The 19887-nt window shown below is 51.6% G+C and overlaps 6 protein-coding genes across 8 annotated transcripts; 3 read left to right on the forward strand and 3 right to left on the reverse strand.

Moving 5' to 3' along the window:
• Nucleotides 1–2042: 2042 nt before the first annotated feature.
• On the forward strand, nt 2043–4436 carry LOC117893967 (probable ATP-dependent RNA helicase Dbp73D). Its single transcript, XM_034800767.1, has 3 exons — nt 2043–2182; nt 2236–3071; nt 3131–4436. The coding sequence occupies exons 1-3, from the start codon at nt 2160–2162 to the stop codon at nt 4372–4374; spliced, it is 2103 nt and encodes a 700-aa protein (XP_034656658.1). The 5' UTR covers nt 2043–2159; the 3' UTR covers nt 4375–4436.
• A 414-nt stretch (nt 4437–4850) lies between these two features.
• On the forward strand, nt 4851–5619 carry LOC117893982 (peptidoglycan-recognition protein SB1). Its single transcript, XM_034800794.1, has 2 exons — nt 4851–5004; nt 5078–5619. Exons 1-2 carry the CDS (start codon nt 4956–4958, stop codon nt 5593–5595), a joined length of 567 nt encoding a protein of 188 aa, XP_034656685.1. The 5' UTR covers nt 4851–4955; the 3' UTR covers nt 5596–5619.
• Nucleotides 5617–6303, reverse strand: LOC117893983 (peptidoglycan-recognition protein SB2). The gene is made up of 2 exons (XM_034800797.1): nt 5900–6303; nt 5617–5836 (listed from the first exon to the last, which is right to left on the reverse strand). The coding sequence occupies exons 1-2, from the start codon at nt 6267–6269 to the stop codon at nt 5652–5654; spliced, it is 555 nt and encodes a 184-aa protein (XP_034656688.1). The 5' UTR covers nt 6270–6303; the 3' UTR covers nt 5617–5651.
• A 295-nt stretch (nt 6304–6598) lies between these two features.
• Nucleotides 6599–7213, forward strand: LOC117893986 (shematrin-like protein 1). The gene is made up of 2 exons (XM_034800800.1): nt 6599–6706; nt 6768–7213. Exons 1-2 carry the CDS (start codon nt 6698–6700, stop codon nt 7116–7118), a joined length of 360 nt encoding a protein of 119 aa, XP_034656691.1. The 5' UTR covers nt 6599–6697; the 3' UTR covers nt 7119–7213.
• A 133-nt stretch (nt 7214–7346) lies between these two features.
• Nucleotides 7347–7946, reverse strand: LOC117893615 (nuclear pore complex protein Nup58). The gene is made up of 2 exons (XM_034800292.1): nt 7834–7946; nt 7347–7778 (listed from the first exon to the last, which is right to left on the reverse strand). Exons 1-2 carry the CDS (start codon nt 7846–7848, stop codon nt 7347–7349), a joined length of 447 nt encoding a protein of 148 aa, XP_034656183.1. The 5' UTR covers nt 7849–7946.
• A 1847-nt stretch (nt 7947–9793) lies between these two features.
• LOC117893961 (protein disabled) lies at nt 9794–19725 on the reverse strand. 3 transcript variants are annotated; one of them, XM_034800757.1, is made up of 9 exons: nt 18037–18699; nt 17288–17931; nt 16603–17236; nt 15607–15855; nt 12372–15501; nt 12209–12303; nt 11355–12149; nt 11161–11290; nt 9794–11096 (listed from the first exon to the last, which is right to left on the reverse strand). In XM_034800757.1, exons 1-9 carry the CDS (start codon nt 18155–18157, stop codon nt 9926–9928), a joined length of 6969 nt encoding a protein of 2322 aa, XP_034656648.1. In that variant the 5' UTR covers nt 18158–18699; the 3' UTR covers nt 9794–9925. The 3 variants fall into 3 exon arrangements, with proteins under 3 accessions (XP_034656648.1, XP_034656650.1, XP_034656649.1); XM_034800759.1 differs by lacking the exons at nt 15607–15855; nt 18037–18699 and adding an exon at nt 18989–19725 and having other exon boundaries at nt 12372–15177; XM_034800758.1 differs by lacking the exon at nt 15607–15855 and having other exon boundaries at nt 12372–15177; nt 18037–18695.
• Nucleotides 19726–19887: the final 162 nt, after the last annotated feature.

Genomic DNA, 19887 nt, shown 5'->3' on the forward strand with positions numbered 1-19887 from the left:
GTTCTTACGCTCCCACTCTCCATCTTTTTCCCATTCTATTTCTATACACGGGAGAGGCTTAGCAGGTGTTGGGGGGCAAGGTGTATATTTTGGTGGGGGTGAGCAATGCAGCTGGAAAGGCAGTCATAAGTGGAGAGAGTTTCACAGGGTTATGTTTCTTGGATTGGTGGATCCGTAATGGTCGTAGATCTGTGATAATTATTTACATAAAACAACGGTACCTTCTTCTATTAATATCTTCAATCCCGTTTTTCAATCTTCTTTGATCTTCGTTTTCCGCTTGCTGCCGCACAACTTTCGTCGTTCGAGCACCTCCCTTGCCCTGCCTCACCTCACCTGCAATGCACCTTGGCTGTTGTTAAGATCTCTGTTTTGTTTTTTTGCTTTTGCTTTCGTCTCTGGCTTTTACCGGTTACGTACGTACGACAGTTGGAAGTTTTTACCGCGAGAAGAATTCCCCCTCTTGTGACGCGCTTATCACGCATTTGGGAATCATTTCTTGGCAAAAAGTATTCAAATTTTTTGCAGCAATCAAACACAAATCACTGGGCTATCATAAATTACAAATCTCCAATTGGCAATTATGCAAAATGAGCCATTAAATATGGCCACAAAGGGCACGTTTAAACCATAAACTAATACAAAAAGAAAACAAATACAAATCGAATATATTTATACTAGGTATAGTAGGAGGTACTATTCCACTGTTATGAGAACATACTTTCTTTCAAGACACTTTTCAATTAAATTTCAACAATCGATGTCTGTTTTGAGACACAAGTGGGACAAGTACAAACAACAAGATAGCCGTCAGCGACTGTCTTTCCCAGAACCATGATAAGGAGAGAGTTCCGGCAGAGGGAGTGAAAGAATCGATAGAAATCCTATAGTACTTATAATTAGATCGTAGATAGGCAGCTGGAGGAACTTTAAGCAACTCCCAGCAGTATCGAAAGCCACCAAAAAAGACCGAAACTTGTTTTGTATATTTTGGGAATGCCCCGAAAAGAATGGATCGAACAATGGCCTGTGGCCCTCTTGTGCCTTACAATAACCATTTTTCATATCCGGCAACGTTTCGAGCGTTAATGCCCCTCCGGATCCAGTTCAACGTTTATGATATTTTAAGCCAAATATGTGCTAAACGTAAGAACGCGACACTGAAACTGATTCGATGCGAATGTCGCTGAAAGTCGTACGATTATATACTATATGCCTGCCCATAAGTTCCAGTGTTACGAGGGAGTGTCGCCAGGTGTTCAGGTGCTACCGACCACAAACTGGACCGCACTGAAAGCTATCCATGCCGTATGATTAATTACCAAGAGTATAAATACAAAATTTACAGACGGAAATGCTTTGGAAAATAATTAAAACTCTCAAAGAGACAGACAGACTGTGGTTCTCATTATATCTTTCACTTCATTTGCATGATTCAGGTGTCAGTTTTCGTGCACAGCCACCAGTTTTGGTGTTTTCTAGCGGAGAGCCGCGTTTTGAACCGGTTTTTTTGTTTCGCTCATAATCATTAATTATTTCTGTGTGGTTTAATTTTGTGCATTTCTCGCTCACGTGGATTGGAGTGGGTCAATTGTGTGAATCACTTGGCAGCCAGTGTAAAAATCCCCAAGAAGTTGTCGGGACACTTTGCATACGCCACGCATCAACGCAACGCATCGCAGCCCGTCTGGAAACCGAAACCTGGCCAAAACCTCAGGGGAAAATACAAATCCCCGCAAGGAAACTGGTATATGAATGTGTATTGTGACTATTTCCGTTCTTAATTTATTTGTTATTGCGGTCAGAGGAATATTTTTAATTATTCTAAAATAAGCCCGATGGATTTGCACTTTAATGTTTCAAGAATTATGAATTTAAATTGTGCGCGCTTGCTGTAATTAGTTCTGAAGAGTGGCAGCGTCATATAATTTGATATTTTCGCAGCAGTACACAAACGGTCATACTGCTTACTGCAAATTTGAATTACGCGCGTGAAAAACAATTCAACCAAATGAGTGGCAGCCCCAAGCGCTCTGGCATTTTCTCTCCGCTGCGCAAACGGGCACTCCATTAAAGAAGAAGAACAATAACAAATGTGGGCCGCAACACGTGCGCCTGGTTTTTCGACGTTTTATTGAATAAAAAAAACAGCTAAAATAATGGAATTATTCACAGTTAATCGGTGAGTTATATAGCGACTACATAGAACATTGAGATTAACCCACAAACCCGCAGTTATACAGAGGACCTTAAGAGTCCGCAAGACAAGGAACAAAAGACATCAAATGAGGATGAAATTCTGCAAAAACTACTCCAAAAGGCAGCCAAACGAAAGAGGAAACATGAGAAAAGTGAAGCCGCCAAACAGGAAGCAGCACCAGTGGAGCAGCCCCGAATGGAGGAGACAAAAGTAGAGGAAAAAGAGGTGGAAAAGGAAGAGCCAAAAGAGACTGCCCCAGCAGAGGAGGAAGCAACCAATTCACAAGACTTCCAAATACTTGGCGGCGATGACTCTGCCAAGCGCAAGAAAGTGACAGAGGTGCTGCCACCCTGGCTGGCATATCCCACAATCATCGAAGGGGGCAACCTGCTGCCAGACGACGAGGAGAAGCTGGAGGCTGGCAAGGATGAGGCGTCCATTGAGAATCTAAGCTACCTAAAGGATCACACACGACAGGCGCTCAAGCAGATGAAGATCAAGCGGCTGTTTCCCGTGCAGCGTACAGTCATACCATGGATCCTCGAGGCACAGGGCAAGCCGGCGCCGCTGCGGCCCCGCGACATTTGTGTGTCAGCGCCCACGGGCAGCGGCAAGACGCTGGCCTTTGCCATACCCATTGTGCAGCTGCTGAACAATCGCGTGCGCTGCAAGGTGCGTGCGCTGGTGGTGCTACCCGTGGCCGAGCTGGCGCTGCAGGTCTTCAAGGTGATTCGTGCGCTGTGCAGCAAAACGGAGCTGGAGGTGTGCCTGCTGTCCAAGCAGCATCGCCTGGAGGATGAGCAGGAGAAGCTGGTGGAGGTGTACAAGGGACAGATGTACAGCAAGGCAGACATTGTGGTGACAACGCCAGGTGAGGGATTCAGAGTCAATCTCCAGAGCATCTTTCATGATAAATCTCCTGCTTTTTAGGTCGCCTGGTGGATCATTTGCATGCCACGAAAGGTTTCTGCTTGAAGAGCTTGAAATTTCTGGTCATTGATGAGGCGGATCGCATCATGGATGCCTTCTTCCAGAACTGGCTCTACCATTTGGACAATCATGTGCGGGAGACGGCCAATCAGCTGCTGGCAGGCACCCAACCGCCTCTATGCCTGAAAGAACTTTATGCCACGTTTGGCAAGGTGCCGCACAAGCTTTTATTCTCTGCCACAATGTCGCAGGATCCCGAGAAGCTGCAGAATCTGCGGCTCTTTCAGCCGAAGCTGTTTACCACAGTGTTTGCGCTGCCCGTGGCGAGGAGTGCGGCGGAGCAGACGGATGCTGATGGAGAGTCGATGCCAAACACTGGACACTTTGCGGGCAAATACACAACGCCGGCGGAGCTAACCGAACAATTCTGTGTGACGGAGCTGCGCATCAAGCCGCTGACATTGTTCGCACTCGTGGAGAAGTACCAGTGGAAGCGTTTCCTCTGCTTCACCAACAGCACAGACACGGCCAATCGTTTGGCCTTTGTCATGCAACAACTCTTCGCCTCGGGGCCCACCAAAGTGGCCGAGCTGTCCGGCAAGCTGTCGGCTCTGGTGCGCACCAAAACCCTGACGGACTTTGCCAGGGGGCGCATCAATGGTCTGATCTGCTCGGATGCCCTGGCGCGTGGTATCGATGTGGCCGATGTGGATGTGGTGCTGTCCTACGAGACGCCGCGACACATCAAGACCTACATCCATCGCGTGGGTCGTACGGCACGAGCGGGCAGAAAGGGCACAGCCGTCACATTGCTCACCGAGCCGGAGCAGGCGCAGTTCAAGAAGATGCTCAACGAGGTGGGCAAAGCCCTCGGAGAGGAGATCACTGTCTCGGCCGATACTGAGGTGCGTCATGCGGACATCTACAAGAATGCAATGGAGCAGCTGCGCAAGCGACAGGACGATGAAAAGACGCTAAAGATTGTGCAGAAGCGGCGTGTGGCACAGCGTTCGGTGCTACACAAAACTCAAGCGGAAGCCGCCGCCAATCCCAGTCGCCCCTTGACCCTCATGCAGAAGCTGCAGCTGAAGGCGGGTGGCGTAGATCAGCTGGAGGTTAAACTCAAGCAACAGGAGAATAAATTGCTAGCTCCAGCGGCAAAGGGCAAGGGAAGGTCCAAGCCCAAGTCCAAGGAGACCAAAAAGCAACGTTTGGCCAAGCAGCGAAAGGCCATCGAGGAGTAAAGTTTGATGTGGGAATTATTGTGTATGTAGGCTATAAATATTATATGCTATGTGCTTATGTATGTGTGTGGGTTCTTTCTTCAATCTGTTTGTTGGTTTGCTTCAGGGAGCAATTTCTTATCTCTTTGCGGGGCACTAGTGATTCCCCCGAGGGTGCTTCACCGTATTGTTTGTTGGTTTACACTTGCTGGACGGGGTATAAACGACTAAGAAAGGGCTTTGAACTGTTATTTGTAAGGGAAATTAGGGGATAAACCTGTAAATCATGGATGAGAAATCAGAAATTTATTATAAAATGTGAAAATTAAGCGCTTAAGTCCATAGATTGAAATATTTTCCATCGAAAAACATTCCTCGACATCGAAAAAACCCGTAAAATAAAACCCCAAAGCTCTCCAAGCCAAGCCATGAGCTCGTATTCCCCTTAAAGTTGCTCTCTTCAAACAGAAATCTCATTTTTATGAGTGTATCTCCCTCATCGACCTGCTCTCAATTCCCGACTCTGCTATTTAAGCAGCCTCCCGCTGCCAGTGGAACTCACAGTTGAACATCAGATCCAGCCAGCAAGAGATCAGCCAAAGATGACGTCAATTAAATTTCTAGCAGCTTTGCTGGCACTCTGTGCCATAGGTAATCATCAATCAATCTTTTGCCTGCAGATAACCCGCTGATCATTTCTCTCTTTCCCTCTTCCCCTTTGCAGCTCGCACCGCTGAGTCGCTGAATATTGAGCCACGCAGCAGTTGGGGCGCCGTGGCTGCCCGTTCGCCCGCGAGGATAAGTGGCGCCGTGGATTATGTGATCATTCACCACTCGGACAATCCCAATGGCTGCAGCAATTCGGATCAGTGCAAACGCATGATCAAGGCCATACAGACGGACCACAAGGGCAGGCGCAACTTCAGCGACATTGGCTACAATTTCATTGTGGCCGGCGATGGCAAGGTGTACGAGGGTCGAGGATTCGGCATGCAGGGCTCCCATGCGCCCAACTACAATCGCAACAGCATTGGCATTGTGTTCATTGGCAACTTTGAGAGCAATAAACCTTCCTCGCAAATGCTGCAGAATGCCAAGGATCTGATTGCACAGGCCAAGCAGGGCGGCTACCTGAAGGACACGTACACGCTGCTGGGCCATCGCCAGACCAAGGCCACCGCCTGCCCGGGCACGGCGCTCTTCAATGAGATCAAAACATGGCCCAACTGGAGGAGCATTTAAATTATGAATTAGTTGTTTATTAGAATACATTTTTGTACAAATTGAAACTGCGATTCCTATGGCTTTGGCTGCCAGCGCGGCCACTTGCGCAGCTCGTCCAGCAGCTGGCGTCCGGGACAGGCTGTGGCCTTTGTCTGGCAGTGGCCCACCAGTGCATAGTTGCGCTGAAGCTGTCGCCGCTGCACAGCGATGGTGATCAGCGTGCGCGCTGCCTGTAACATCTGCGGCGAGGGTAGAGTACCTGAAGGAAGGAGAACAAGGAGTTAGCAAGTGTCTCAAGGGCAAGCATCTAGCACTGTCTTACGCTGATAATTCCCAATGAAAGCCACACCAATCGACTGACTGTTGTAGTGCGGCGCATGCTCGCCGCGTATGCCAAAGCCCAGGCCCTCGTAGATGCGTCCATCGCCGCCAATCAGGAAATTATAGCCAATGTCCCGGAACTTGCGCAACAAGTGTCCCGCGCGTATCTGCTGCAGTGCCTGCTGGCATTGCTGTGGCGTGTAGCAGGGCGCACTGGCCGTATGATGAATGACAACGAGGCGCACAGGCACCGCCACACGTGGCAGGCGCGGGGACAAAGGCTGCCGGCACCAGGATTGCCGTGGCACAATCTGCGCAGAGGCAAAGCCAGCAAGGGAAAGGAGTAGCAGAAGTGGGAGTGGAAGCTTCATGGCTGCGGCTGCTGCTTCATTGATAAATTGGAGTGGGAAACGCTGCGCTATATATACGGGGGAGAAGTGGCTTCCCTTTTGTTGATTCAGCTGTGGATTTAGCTGCTTTAATGCCTTCAATGGGTACACAAATTGCAGAAGCAGCAGCAGCAGTGCCAGTGGCAGCCTTTGTCTTCATGTAGATTCCGCTTGCGTCACCAGCCCCTGCCAGAGGCTACCTATAAACGGAGGATTGCAAATCTGCCCTTGGGCGTTCGCTTGGTAGGCCCAAAGATGGCAGCCAAACGCCCCCTAGAAGGGCAACTGCATTTGAAATTCAATTGCAACGAGCGCTGCAGTTGGTGGTATAAAAGCCACTTGCTGGCGGCACCACTGGACAGTGACCAGCAAACGAGTGGCCCAGGCAGTTCCTCCATCACAAACACACAATGAAGATTGTAAGTTGAAACAGAATCAATCAAAGAACAAGCTCTAATTTGTGACCAAACTCTTTTGCAGCACTTTCTATCCATTCTGGGCTATCTCCTCGTGGGCTGTGCTGCGCTCTCCCAGGCCAGCTTTCTGCCTGCCACTGCTGTAGGGGTGCCTGCCAACGCTCTGGGAGTTCCAGCTGCAGTGCCACCGCCCACCAGCTATCAGTTTGTGGCACGCAATTGGAATCGTTTCTATGTGCCAACAGCCACGGGTGTGGCCACATATCATCCACCAGCCACAACGTACTACAAGTACAATGGTGGCTATCCAGCGTATCCCACAGGCTATCCCTCAGGCTACCCCGCTGTTTATCCCTCTGCGTATCCCTATGGCTATGGCTATAATCCCTACTATGGCTACAAGAGTGTCTGGTGAGGCATTTCCCACCCAGCATTCAATCCATTTTGTGATAAATATTCAACACCAAATCAAAGTATTACAAAGCAAATATATAACCCATTTATAACCCACCCAAAAGAGTGTTGGCCAAGCGCCAAAAAGCCAACTGTGGACCTGCACTTGACACCATTATGGCTGGCTTGTGGTTAACCATTTTGTGATTTTATTTCTTACGTGGAAAATCTATTAAATTCTTAAAAATTCTTAGAAGAAAAATGAACCTGGAGCAATCAAACGTGCGGGTTGAATCAATCGGCCAGCTGGAAATGGAGCAACTCCCGCTGGACCAGCGGCCAGCAGACGTCCGGCAGCTGGCGGACCAAAGGCGGCATTGAACTGATTGAAGTAATCCAAACGCTGACTGCTAGAGACAGCCAAAGGTGCAGCAGCCAGTGGAGCACTAACCAAAGAAGCAGCAGCACCAAAGGGAGCACCAGCGGCGGCGCCAAAGGGTACACCAGCAAAGGCACCAAAAGGCACACCAAATTGTCCATTTGTATAGGCAGCAAAGGGAGCAGCGGCAGATCCAGGAAACACGCCAAAGGGCGCTGCCGATGCTGCGGGAAACAGCGCAGGACCCACGGCTGGCAATGCTCCAGTACAGGCCACCATCAAACCCAGCGACAGAATCACCAACTGTTAAGGCAAAGAATCCTTTAAGTTCTGGGCAGGGTTTCAGCATTCCACTCACCATTTGCTGCTGCATTTTGCGGGAATAGTTTCTGCGATTTGCTTCTTCTCCGGCTGAGACCACGAACTGAATTATGTTTGGTTTACAATCGATGGCTGCGTTTTATAGTTGGCCAGAGCCAGACCACAGAGCTGGCTAATTGCCGCTCCAAATTGTCACACATTTGGCTACGAAAATGGGCCCAAAATTACATGCATGCCCTGGCAAAGCAGCAAACCAAATTTGCATACAATCCGATATGGCTAAATGCGTTCGGTTACGAAATTTCGTTGCAGATTTTGCACCGATATTGGGGTTTGTGGGTGAATCAATAATATGAGGAAGCAAGCTATTGGTAAGGAATATCTGATCTACTTTCTGTTACCTTTTGGAATCTATTTAGCTGAATTTTCTGAGCATAGTTTTAGTCGTTGGCAAGGCATCGCTGGATTTTATATCTTTGAAGGAATTGCAAAGATTTCGGTACATTCTGAGGGCTTCCCAAATTTGTGTGAATCTTTTCTAAATATGTAAAAATATGAAAAACGCTCCCAGGAGTCTACTAGAACAGTGGAACAACCTTTGAGGAAGATATATTTTGTGATACTTAATTGATACCCAAAATATCTCGCCAGCTTTGAAATAGCGAAGGAAATATTTTTTTTCCTCTCCGTTTTAAAGCTCATCTTCCCCTTTAATCCTAACAAATCTTATGGCATGTACGTGGCTTTTTCGGTATATACATATCAAGAGTCATACAGCAGCGCCCCTCGGTCGTTTGTTGTGTTTCTCTCTAGAATTCTGTACTCGAAAGAAAATACAACTTCCCCCTCAACCATAACTCTTATCCTCATCCTAATTGCATGTCATACAGCAGCGCCCATCGGTCGTTTTTTGTGTGTTTCTCCTGGAAATTGCAGTTAAAAAGCTACGCTTGGTTGTTGCTTGTGCAGCCTTCTCACCAATTCAATATTCAACAAAGAAGTAGAATAATAATAATAACTATTGTATTCGTATAATTGCATTACATATAAGTTATGTATGTATTGTTATTATTTAATTATGATTTAGTATAAGAATATGTACGATAATAGCTGCTTTGGGTTACCTGCTGGCTGTCGCATTTGCTTGATCGTGTTCAGTTTTTGTTCGTTCGTTCAGTTACGTATAAATATAATATAGGATAAACATATATTCATATGATAGTTATTTAAATCATAAAGAAAAGAACCCTACTGATGTGTCAATACGTGTGGAAATTCAACTAAAATTAGTCGTTAATTAGTTAACTAAATAATCAAATCGAATATGTGCGAGTTTAGGATCGCATTTCTATATCCTACATGCACTTTGGATAAACTTTTTGTAAGGGGTTTAAGGGCTAGACGACATTTAGCATAGGCATTTGTTTAGTTGCTTTTCGTTAGTTAAATCAATTGATGATTGTTGGGAACTCCCGCTCTGAGTATTCTCAGATTTGTTGGGGGGTGTAACTTTAACAAACGTTTTCGTTTCTTATATACAAACTCTGGGATGGAAAAAGGGAGCGCCTCAAAGCATGGTCTCTAGTGGGGTTAGGGGCGAGGCTCTTATGATATTACAAATTATTTTTTGTATGGCAATTTGGGTAGTTTTTTGACTAGATATATAGCATGTGCCCCTAATCCTCCTGCTACCACAGCACATCGTAGTCCAGAACGTGCTCCGATGAGGCAATAATCATCACCTTAACAATATCATCCACAGCACGCGTGACCCTCCATTTTCTGGGATTTCTCAGCATTTGCAATGGCGTTGGCTTGCTCTTGGGCGGCTCCTCCTTGGGCTCTGGCTCATGCCAGGGACTCGTCGATGTGGCTGTCGTTATCATTTGCGGCAGCGCTGGCATGCCCCGACGTAGCGCATTCAGGCGCTGCTCTTGGTAGTAATTATTGAGATTTGTTAGGTAGCAAAAATCCGAGTCATTGACCACATCGATCTCTGCATAGTTGTGCCCATCGATGCTGTCACGTTCTGGCTCCCGCTCGCGGTCCACGTCCACGTCCAGTCCCAGACCCAGGCCCAAGCCTGGTCCCATCTTGGGGCCCGTGGCCTGGGCAAAGAGTTGATCAAATCACATATTTTCATCGAATTTCGCAAAGTTCTCATCCTCGTTCCATTGGAATTTATTGTTTGAGTGCGCCGCCTCGCCATCATTGTCCTTTTGCGGCTCATCCTGATCGGGTGACTTGAAGAACTCATCGTCCTCGAAGGGATCCTCCTGCTTCTTGGCAAATATATTCACCGATTCCGATTTCTTGATGAGTTCCTGCCGCTGCTGCAGCTTCGAGGTGCGCATATTTTGTTTCCTCGTCAAAGCAGCAGCTCCACCAGCTGCTGTGGCTGCAGTCCCAACTGTCTGCTGCTCCTTTTCAAAGTCAAACGAAGCCTTGGCAAAGTCATCCTCGAATGCAGCATCATCGAACTGCGAGATCTTGACATTATCATCGAAGCGCAGCTTCTGGGTTATGGGTGGCGTTGCTGTTGGCGGCGCTTCCATGTCAAAGTGCTCCCTCTTGTCGCCGCCCTTCTCCGAAAAGTCATTGGAGAAGCGAAACAGCGACTTGGAGCCGCCACTGGCCACACTGCCCGCCGAGATGGGACCCGCGGGCGTGGAATTACAGCTGGAGGCAGTGCCAGCGGGCGCTGGCGGAGGCGAGCTCTGATTAAAGTCCGATTCGAAGCCATCGTCAAAGTTGAATTTGCCGCCAACGCCTGCAGAGGACTCGCCGCCGCTGCCCATCAGCCCACCGCCGCCGCTCATCAGTCCAGCGGGCGTGCTGCTGGCATTCGAGCGAGGCGTCGGTGTGGGCGTCTGCTCGTAGCTATCCACAAAGCCATAATCACTGTTGATCACCGGTGGGGCACCGCCGCCGCGTGAACGATTCTTCGACAGCGTTGGATGTCGCTCCATTTGACGTCGCTCGCTCTCCAGCATGCGCTGATGCATCTCGTGGCGCCTGCGATTCAGTCGCTCAAACTTATCCTCATCCGTGGGCGGCTCATCGTCCACATAATCCTCATCATCATCATCGTCATCGGCCACATCGTCATCGTCCACATCGACATCTTTGCGCTGCTGCTGTTGGTGGCTGCCCATGTAATCGTAGTTGTCCCGCATGCCGCGTCCACTGCCGCCCACATAGCGTGGCGGTGGAGGATTCACGATGGCGGAGGAACCAGCGCCAGGGCCGCCAACGCTGGCCAAATCTTTGGCGCTGCGTGCGCGAGTTTTCTTGCGGAATCTAAGGGGGGAGAGGTAGAACGATGTTAGAGGTTCCCTTGGCTTATCTTTCACTCCCTCGTTACCTTCTTTCCTTTTCCCCATCGGAGGGCGTTTGACCCAAGGCCACAGCGCGACGATTCTCCGCCAAACGTCGCTCTGTTTCAGCCGCACTGGCGGGACGCTTCCAGGACTTTTGGCCCGGCAAAGTGGGTTCTGCAAAGGCGACATAAAAGCTATAAAATATATCTGAGAATGGCAGTTTAAGTCCAAGACTCACCCTCGCCATCCCATGGACTGGAGCCGCTGCTCTTGCGCAAACGCTGCGAACCGCCGCCCACGCCGCCTGCGCCACCGATCGGCAGCACCGCATCGCCGCCACCCAGCTGACTGGGACGCTGCAAACTCCGCACCGATGCACGCTGCTGAAAGTCCTGCTCCGAATCCTGTTCGTAGTCAATGTCCCCGCTGATGCGCAGCTTGCCGGAGGTAGTCGTGGGCTTCCTCAACGAGCGCGTCTTCATTTGCTCCCGCTCCCGTTCGCCCCTGTCCCCCCGCTCACGATCCACACCGCCGCGATACTCGTCGCGACTGTCGAGGCTGCCGTAGACATCGTTGCCGCTGCCAAAGCTGCGCCTGCGTCGCGTGGCGCTCTCAAAGGACTCCAGACTCTCGCGATCAAACGACTTGCGATCTCTGTCGCGCTCACGCTCCCGCTCGTACATGTAGTCGCCCGCTGCAGCGCCTCTGCCACTCGTTTTGTAGGCCATGGGCGAGCGGCCACCGCGCTGCTCCAGCTCGTACACATTCTCGTAGTCAAAATCGTAGCTGGGCCGCGCATAGTCCCGGTACTCGCGCTCCCGCTCACGCTCTCGATCACGATCCCGCTCACGCTCCCCACGATACTTGCTGCGCAGCTGCGGCGGCTGACCGCCGCGCTTGTCCGCGTACATGGGCGGCCCATAGCTGGAACGCTCGTAGGCGCTGCGCTCAAAGGAACGCGCGCGCACGCCCTGCTCGATCTCCTGCGGCGACCAGGTGTGATGTGTGGGATGATGGTACCAGCTGGGGGAGTCTAAAGAGAAGGAGAGGGTTAGTCAGAGATTGAGGGGAAGATCGTGGTGCAGCACTTACCCAAATCAAAGTTGTCCCTGCTGCGGCTGAGGCCATGCTTGAATTTTCTTTGCTGCTGCTCACGCTCCCTGCGTGCCATCAGCTCGGCATCGTAGCTGCAAGGAGAGAGAAGAGAAAAACTCAAATACTAAACCCAGAGGGGAACTCCTCTTCCGCCACTCACTCGTAATCCTCATCGCAGGAGTTCATTCTTCGGGCATGCCGCATGTAGTAGCCATGACGATCCGTGTGCTGTGGCTGCACCTGCGCATGTGCCATTTGTCGGCGCTTCACATACTCGGGCGTCTCATCATCCCAGGGACTCAAATCCCTCGACGAGGATGATGTTTGATGTCGCTCCTTCTTGGCCCAACGGCGCTGCTGCTTGGACCAGCCATCATCGCGTGGATCCGAGCTGCAGGGCGACTCTGCCGTGTCCTGCTGCGAGGTGTTCGAGGCAGGCGGCGGCGGCGGTGGCAGCGTGAGACGTGCCTTGCCCTTGGCTTTGGGTGAATCGAACGTAGCCCAGGATTGCTTCTCTCTCTCGCGTTCGCTCAGCATCTGCTTCGTGGCGGTGTCTATGAGCTGCGAGACAGCCGACAAATGCGACGGCACGGGTGAGGGCTGCTGCTGCTGCTGCTGTGGCGCTGGGGATTTCTGCAGCGGAATGGGCGAGGTGCTGACATCATTGAACTGCTGCACGCCCAGACTCTGTGCGCCGCGTGAGGGTGCCGCCGAGGAGTTGGCCGGCGAGATGCGATCCCGCGAATCCAGCGAAAGATTCGAGATCGCTCGATGCATCAGCTCATCGATTTCGATGTCATCTTTGCCACTGCCACTGCCGCCTGGAGGTGCCGTCAGCACGGACAGGAATTTATGATCCTGTTTGGGTGGCTGTGGCAGCGGATTGGCGGTTGATTCCTCCTCCAGCAGCGAGGCAGGCACCACAGCATCCAGCTGCTGCGTGGAGGTGGACAGCTTCTCGTACTGATCCTGTCCGCTCACCGGCTCTCCATCCTTTTCGTTGCTGTCCATGCTGCTCTCACCCCCGGCATCGGCATCCTCGTCCTCGTCATCATCGTCCACGGTCAGCGCGGAGGACGAGGGCTCGGCGGGAAAGCCGCGACTGTCCACCAGGCCATGACGATCCTGCGGATGCTGCTGCTCGGCCAGCGGTAGGTCCATGATCTGCCGCAGATCCTGATCCTCGTTGAATTCGTCGCTGAATTCGGGAAAGTCCTGCAGCAAATCCTTCTCCGGGGGAGGCGGCTGTGCAGGCTGCGGCTTGTCGAAGAGATTCTCCACCAGAATTATGTCCCTGAGCGCCGCATAACGATCCTTGGCCTGGGCCACCACTTCGGTGATTTTTGTGTCGATCTTTGGCAGCGGCGGAGGAGGCGCAGATGGAGGCGCAGAGCTCGTGACAATGGCATCGATGAGTGGCAGCTCCGTGTGGTTGGAGTCCTCTTGTGCCGCGGCCTCCTGCTCGTCCACTGGCGGTGGCGTTAGATCCCCCATGAGATCCGTTTCCTGCTGTTGCTGCTGCAGCTCCTGGTCGATGATCTCCCGAAAGACCGCATAGCGATCGGCCGAGGGCACAGCCACCGGTGCAGCCGCTGGCATTGGAGCGTCATTGAAGTTGGCAAAGTTGGCCACAAAAATGGGCGCCTCCTCGGGCGGTGAGGGCGCGCCCAACGTGGCTTCATCCTCGCCAAAGGTGTCGTCAAAGGAGGCCACAAAGGACGTTTGCTGATCAAAGTTGACCTTGAAGACAGCCGCAGAGGAGGAGGAGACCACAGGGGCAGGGACTGTGGCTGGCGCTGCAGCAGCGGGTGGTGCCAGGGATTGGCTGCTCTTCTCGCTGCAGGACAAGTACTCCGATAGGTAGGACGTCAGCTGCACGAGGGTCATTGTGCTCAGCTTTGAGGCGGGCACATTCAGCTTCACCGCCAGATCATCCATGCCCAGAGTGAGCAGCTGCGTCAGCGTTATGTCGGGTGGCAGAGCGGGCGCCACGGGCACCTCCTGGACTGCTGCCGCTTGCGCCAGAATCTCCGCTTTGTTCTCGTAAATGTCCTGTGGCCTGCCCAGCGATTGCTGCCGCTGTGGACGCGCACGGGCCGTGGAGGATGTCGCTGTTGATGCCGGCTGATTGGGTGGCGGCAGCAGCGGCGGTGGCGGTCCCAGCGGCATCATATAATCATCCTCCGGCTGGTGTGGCTTCCTGGGACGACCGGGACCCGGAAAGCACGCCTCAGTGCGTCCCACACGGCGCGAGGGCAATGGTATGGGCGGTGCATCCGCCAGCGAGTGGGAGAGCGTGCGCCGCGTGGAGGAGGAACTGCTGTTCAGATACTCATACCGCCCGGCAGTCGGTGGCGCGGGACTCGGGCGTATCACCAGATCGCTGAACTGCTTCTTGGGCGGCAGCGGCGGTGGCCCAGCGCAGGGCGCTGAATCCGGTCGTGGCGGTGGCTCTGGGGCAGCCTCCGTTTCGCTCAACGAGTCGCTCTCCTGCAAGCGTCGCATATTCACGCTGGAACCGATCTCCGAGGAGGAAGAGTCCCCACGCTTGGAGAAACCGCGCGCCTGGCCAAACAGATGCGGCATCTTCTTGTTGCTAATGCTGGAGATGACATCCAGGGGTCCACCGCCACCCAGTGGATTGGGCAGCGAGGAGACAGACACAGTGGGTCGATTCCGCACGGTGCTCAGCTGCTCCGCTGCCTTCTCCGGCGGCAACTGCACCTGCAGCGGACCATTAAAGGCGCTCGTTCGGGTCTCGGTTGCAGCTGGAGCCACTGGCAGCGCTGCAGGTGCCTCAAACTCGAAGGCATCCAGCTTGGCAAAGAGATCGCCCTCCTGGAACGGATCCGGATCGCTCTTCTTGCGCGTGGGCGAGAACGGATCCGTGTCGCGCGGCAGCAGCACAGGATTCGCCGGATCCTGCTGTTCCTCCAGCGCTGTCGTCGTCGTCGTTGGCAGCGGTTCTGTGGTATAATAGTTGGACCCACAGGTGGGTGGATAAGTGGGTGGTGGAGTGGGATTAGTCAGGGGCGATCTTCTAAGCAAAAGTTTAAGCTTTGCGGCCGAAAAGTCTTCAGCGCTGGCGGACAAAATGGGAAAAGAGAGTGCGGAAGTGGGAGCTGGAGCTGGAGCTGGGGCGGGACTGCCATTGGGAGTGGGTGTGGGAGCGGCGCTGGAGCTGGTTAGTAGCAGTTGTTGGTGGTGGTGGTGGTGGTGGTGATGATGATGACCCAGAAGACCACCGGAGGCTGCCGCAGTAGCGTTGGTTAGTAGCGGATCGGAATTCCCTGCGGCGGTGCAAGTGCATTGATTAGAGTTATTCTGTGACTGGTGCATTGGTGGCGGAACTGTGATGGTTGCTAGTGGTGGTTGATGCTCGTGTTGGTTAGTACCTGCTGTGATGTTAGTAGCTGCTGCTGTGGTGGTGCTAGCGATGATGGTCGTGGTCGCACCCGTACATGCTGTCTCCTCTTCGGCGGGGAAGAGACTGCCGGTGTCCAGGCCCAAGCCGCTGGCACCCGCACCACTGAGCTCCTTGAGCAGCTTCTTGGGTGGATTCTTAAGCTCTTGGAAAAAGTATTTCTTATCGACATACGGCCGGGTGCGACCGGTGCCCAGCGGATCCAGATCCGTGAATGCATCTGCAGCAGCAGCATAATGGAAATAACACGAGAGAAAGTATGACATACACGAAACACGAGACGGAATGCAGCACCCCAGATGGAAGTGTGGCAGACGAAATCATAAACTTTGAGTGGAATGGAGGGGCTACGAGGTGCCAGGGGAAACGTATGTAAAATGCTAACAAAAACAAAGCAAAAGAGAACTCAAAAGATCTATGAAAACTGCGAGCTCATTCGAAAGTGAGGATTCGCATGATTGCTGCTCATTCTGCAGTTTGTTTTAAGGTTAGTTTTGGGTTGGGATGCAAGGTTTAAAAGCCACAGAAAGAGCTGCCTGTGTGATGATGGGGGAGACAGATCCAGCCAGCAAGAACTTAAGAACATTTTTGGATGAATTTTGACAGAGAGAAAGGTGAAAAATAACTTAAATTAACTGAAAGTAACTCTAAGTCGAGCCCAAAACACAGCTTAAAGTCTGGGAAGCAACTTAACCAAGAGACTTCAATAATTTCTTCTACAAATTGCTTCGATAGCAACGAGAAATCCGCACGATCAGCAAGCGAATAGCTGCCAGAGTAACTACAAACCATAGATTAAGTTTCAGTTCAATTGATTTGACCCTTGGCATTCTTTCTGATTGTTCCCTTTTGTGGCATGCCACTCCCACATCGTGCCTCACAGACAGCTCTTTCATCACTTTCAATGGGGATGTGGATGACATACAAAATCCTACAACAAAGCGGAGCCGAGGCACTCCTCACTCACCCAGCGACATGATTGCTGGCTCCTCTGTTGCAGCTGTGCCCGTCAGTGCACCGCCCATATCGAGATCCGCCAGAGATGTGCTTGCTGTGGCTGCTGCTGCAGCTCCGGACGACGAAATTTCCGTCAACTGTTGCGTGGGCGTGGCCGTTGATTCGCTGGCCGCCAGCGGAGCCATAGACAGGACAGCGGCCACCACATTGGTGGTGTCGAAGACATCGTTCTGCTGATCCAACTCGTGCAGCCAGCTGTCATCGTCGTTGTCCACGCCAGAGGCCTGACAGGCAACGCCCGGAGCTGGCGAGGAGCTCGCACCAGGAGGAGGCGAGAGAATGGCATCCAAAGCGGCAGCCGACTCGGGCGTCTTCTGTGGCTTGTGGCGGTTGCGTCCCGACTCGGGTGGCGGCGGCAAGATGCTGTACGATGGCACACAGATGAAGGAGTCCCCGAAGGGATCATCCTCGCTGGCAGATTTGGCCAGGCTGCCGGGATGCCCGCTGCCGCCGCCGCCGCCACTGGAGGGATGATGCATGCCCGGCTCGCTGGGCGTAATCCTCTCCATTTGGGTGATGCCGCGCTGCAGCGAGGTCAACTCCTGCTCCAGATCCACCAGATCCGCCACAGATTCAGGAGAGATCTGCAAGAGAGAGAAAGATTAGCAGAGATCATGGAAAAATCGAATTTTTACTTCTTTGGCTGCTGCTCCCGAGGCCTTGGCCACATCCAGATTGACGCCCAGTCGCGTGGTTCCATTCGAGTACGCATCCTGCCCGCAGAGTGAGCTCATTGTGAGCGGGTGGCTGCCACTGGCGAGATCTGCATGACCTGCTCCAGCTCTCAGTGCGGACAAGGAGGCCAGCTGGCTGGCGTGCTCATGCAGAGACTTGCCCTGGATCTGCTGGCGGGCCATCTCGATCTCCTTCTTCTTCAGCTCGAAGACAACCTGGAAGAGGTCGCGCATGGCCAGCACCACCTGGCTGGCCGCCTTGTCCGTCTTGATGCCGAAGAAACGATGCCCGCTGTCCGGCGAGCCAAATATGTAGCCAAACGCCCGCGAGTCCGTCATATCCTGGGCAATGAAGGAGATCTTGTGCACCGGATGGTGGTACAGCGAGTCTCCCGTCTTCTCGTCCCGCAGCCGCAATCCGTCGATTGTCACTTGAATGGTGATGCGCTGCTTGTGCTCGCCCGCCGCACGGATGGCCATCTTGAGGTCCTGCAGTGCCTCCTGGCACATGCGATCGCCCCGTGCCTCGCCCACTTCCAGTATGCCAATGAGTTTGGCCTTGAACTGTACGCCATCGCCGAAAAATCGTCCCGGATCATTGCGATCTGGAAAATAGAGAATGCGCACAAAACATATACATGCATAAGTCACGTGTCGGTGTGTGTTTGTGTATGCGATTGTGATTTTTGTTTGCTTTTTTTTCTGCTAACGTTTTGCGTAATTTGTTTCCTCTGCCGCGCTGCTGCTGTGGCTGCTGCCGACGCCAAATGTGCTGGCCAGAGAGAGATTCGAAGAGGCTGTCGACAGCTTGGAAACCAGAGATTTAACCATCTTTTTGGTTTCGAATCCTCAAGGAATCGTTGCTTGATACACTAACACAGTCTCACATTCTCAGCCAGAATCTGCATGTGCATGTGAATGTGTGTGACATTTCCATGGCTCACACACACACACAATCAAGAGCGGGAAGAACGAGACAAACGGCTGGGCGCACACAATGATTTTTCGCGATTTTGTGCTTGTTGTTGCCATACAAATAATTAAATTCAAAAAAACAACAATATAAAAAAACACAACAAGAGACAACAAATAATGACGACACACACACAGAGGCAAAAGAGGAGCACAGCACCCGCCGCTACCGAAAACGATCCGTGATCATGGAATGAATGAGAGCGTTTCACCGTTCATTCGTACGATGCTGCGGCTGGCTGGGTTGATTTTGCTCGATCTCTCTCTCGCTGCCGCTGTCGTTGCTTGTGGACTTTTGCCGCAATTTGTTTAACAAATAAACAAACACAAATTTCACTCTATTATTTTGTCATTTTCTCATTCAGAATGATAAAAGAAGACAAGTACGCAGTCTCTCAATTCACTCGCGCACTCTCTTTGTTTTTTGCTCTGAGCATCGGCCACCACCTGCCCAGGGTTAGAGTATAAAAGGTGAGGAATCTCGCTCTCCTGAGATGCCTATTTTTGTTTGGCACGCGAGAAAGTAGGTATTTTAAGAGCGCAGTCTGGCAAAGCCGCACCCTATGTAGAACACACCCTGCACCTGCCAAGATCGATCAGCGACGCCGGCGCAGCAGCTGCCAGGGGGACTAGGCACGATCAAGCCAACCCATCATGCATGATCATGCACATTTAATTTGTCAAACTTACATTTACAAGGACTCGTTTTCTTGCGCAGCGTCTGCATGGTGCTCACAAAAAGCAGATTGGCATTCGGAAGACGTTTAATGCTGATGATTGTGCCTGTTCCTTCCAAAAAGAGGATGGGTGCGGAATTTTAATTGTCTTCCTTCTTCCGTTACGTTTCTAGCAAACGTAACTGTAAAGCTCGCTCTCTCTCTCTCTCGGTCACTCTTTGTTTACACTTGTTTTAATCGTATCCTTTGTTCGATACTCGCTCTCCCTCACGTTTTGTTGTTATTGTGCCACTCGGTCGATACTACGCGCCGGCATTTAATCGTAGTACACACACACGAACACGTACAAGCCTCCCCTCCCTCCACCTAGGCACCCACACAAACACACAATGAGACTATTGATTTTTCAATAGTGTGCGTGTCTTTTATATCCACTTTGCCTACTTTAAGGCGTCACTAAAGTCCTGTAATGCACACATAATGGTAGACAGGATTTTGTAATGGGGGAGAAGTTCCACTAATGGGAAAATGTCCCTGTCTAGCCACAAAACTCGACGAAACAAAGACACACGCATGGAAACGCTCTCTGTGTGCAGGTGAAGAGCCGACTATTTGGGATATTTCCACTCTCCCGGGCACTATTAACTAATCATTTGGCTTAAAATAAATTAGTTTTACACGAAATTAAGTCAGTCCCACGCCCTGGAAGCAGGACGAAATGGACACACACAAAAAAATTCGATTGAAAGGATACCACCGAAGGGTGGGTGGCTTAGGGTGCTTTTTGTGATATCGATAAATGTGTACCATTATATACGGAAAACATGTCAGTCCGGGAAAACGTTACCAAATGGGTGTGTAACCTTTAACATATTCTCATTAATTAATAGAAATAGGGTATAAAAAACGTTC

The sequence above is a fragment of the Drosophila subobscura genome, chromosome J (assembly GCF_008121235.1).
Source record: "Drosophila subobscura isolate 14011-0131.10 chromosome J, UCBerk_Dsub_1.0, whole genome shotgun sequence".
In the NCBI taxonomy this organism is placed as follows: Eukaryota; Metazoa; Arthropoda; class Insecta; order Diptera; family Drosophilidae; genus Drosophila; species Drosophila subobscura.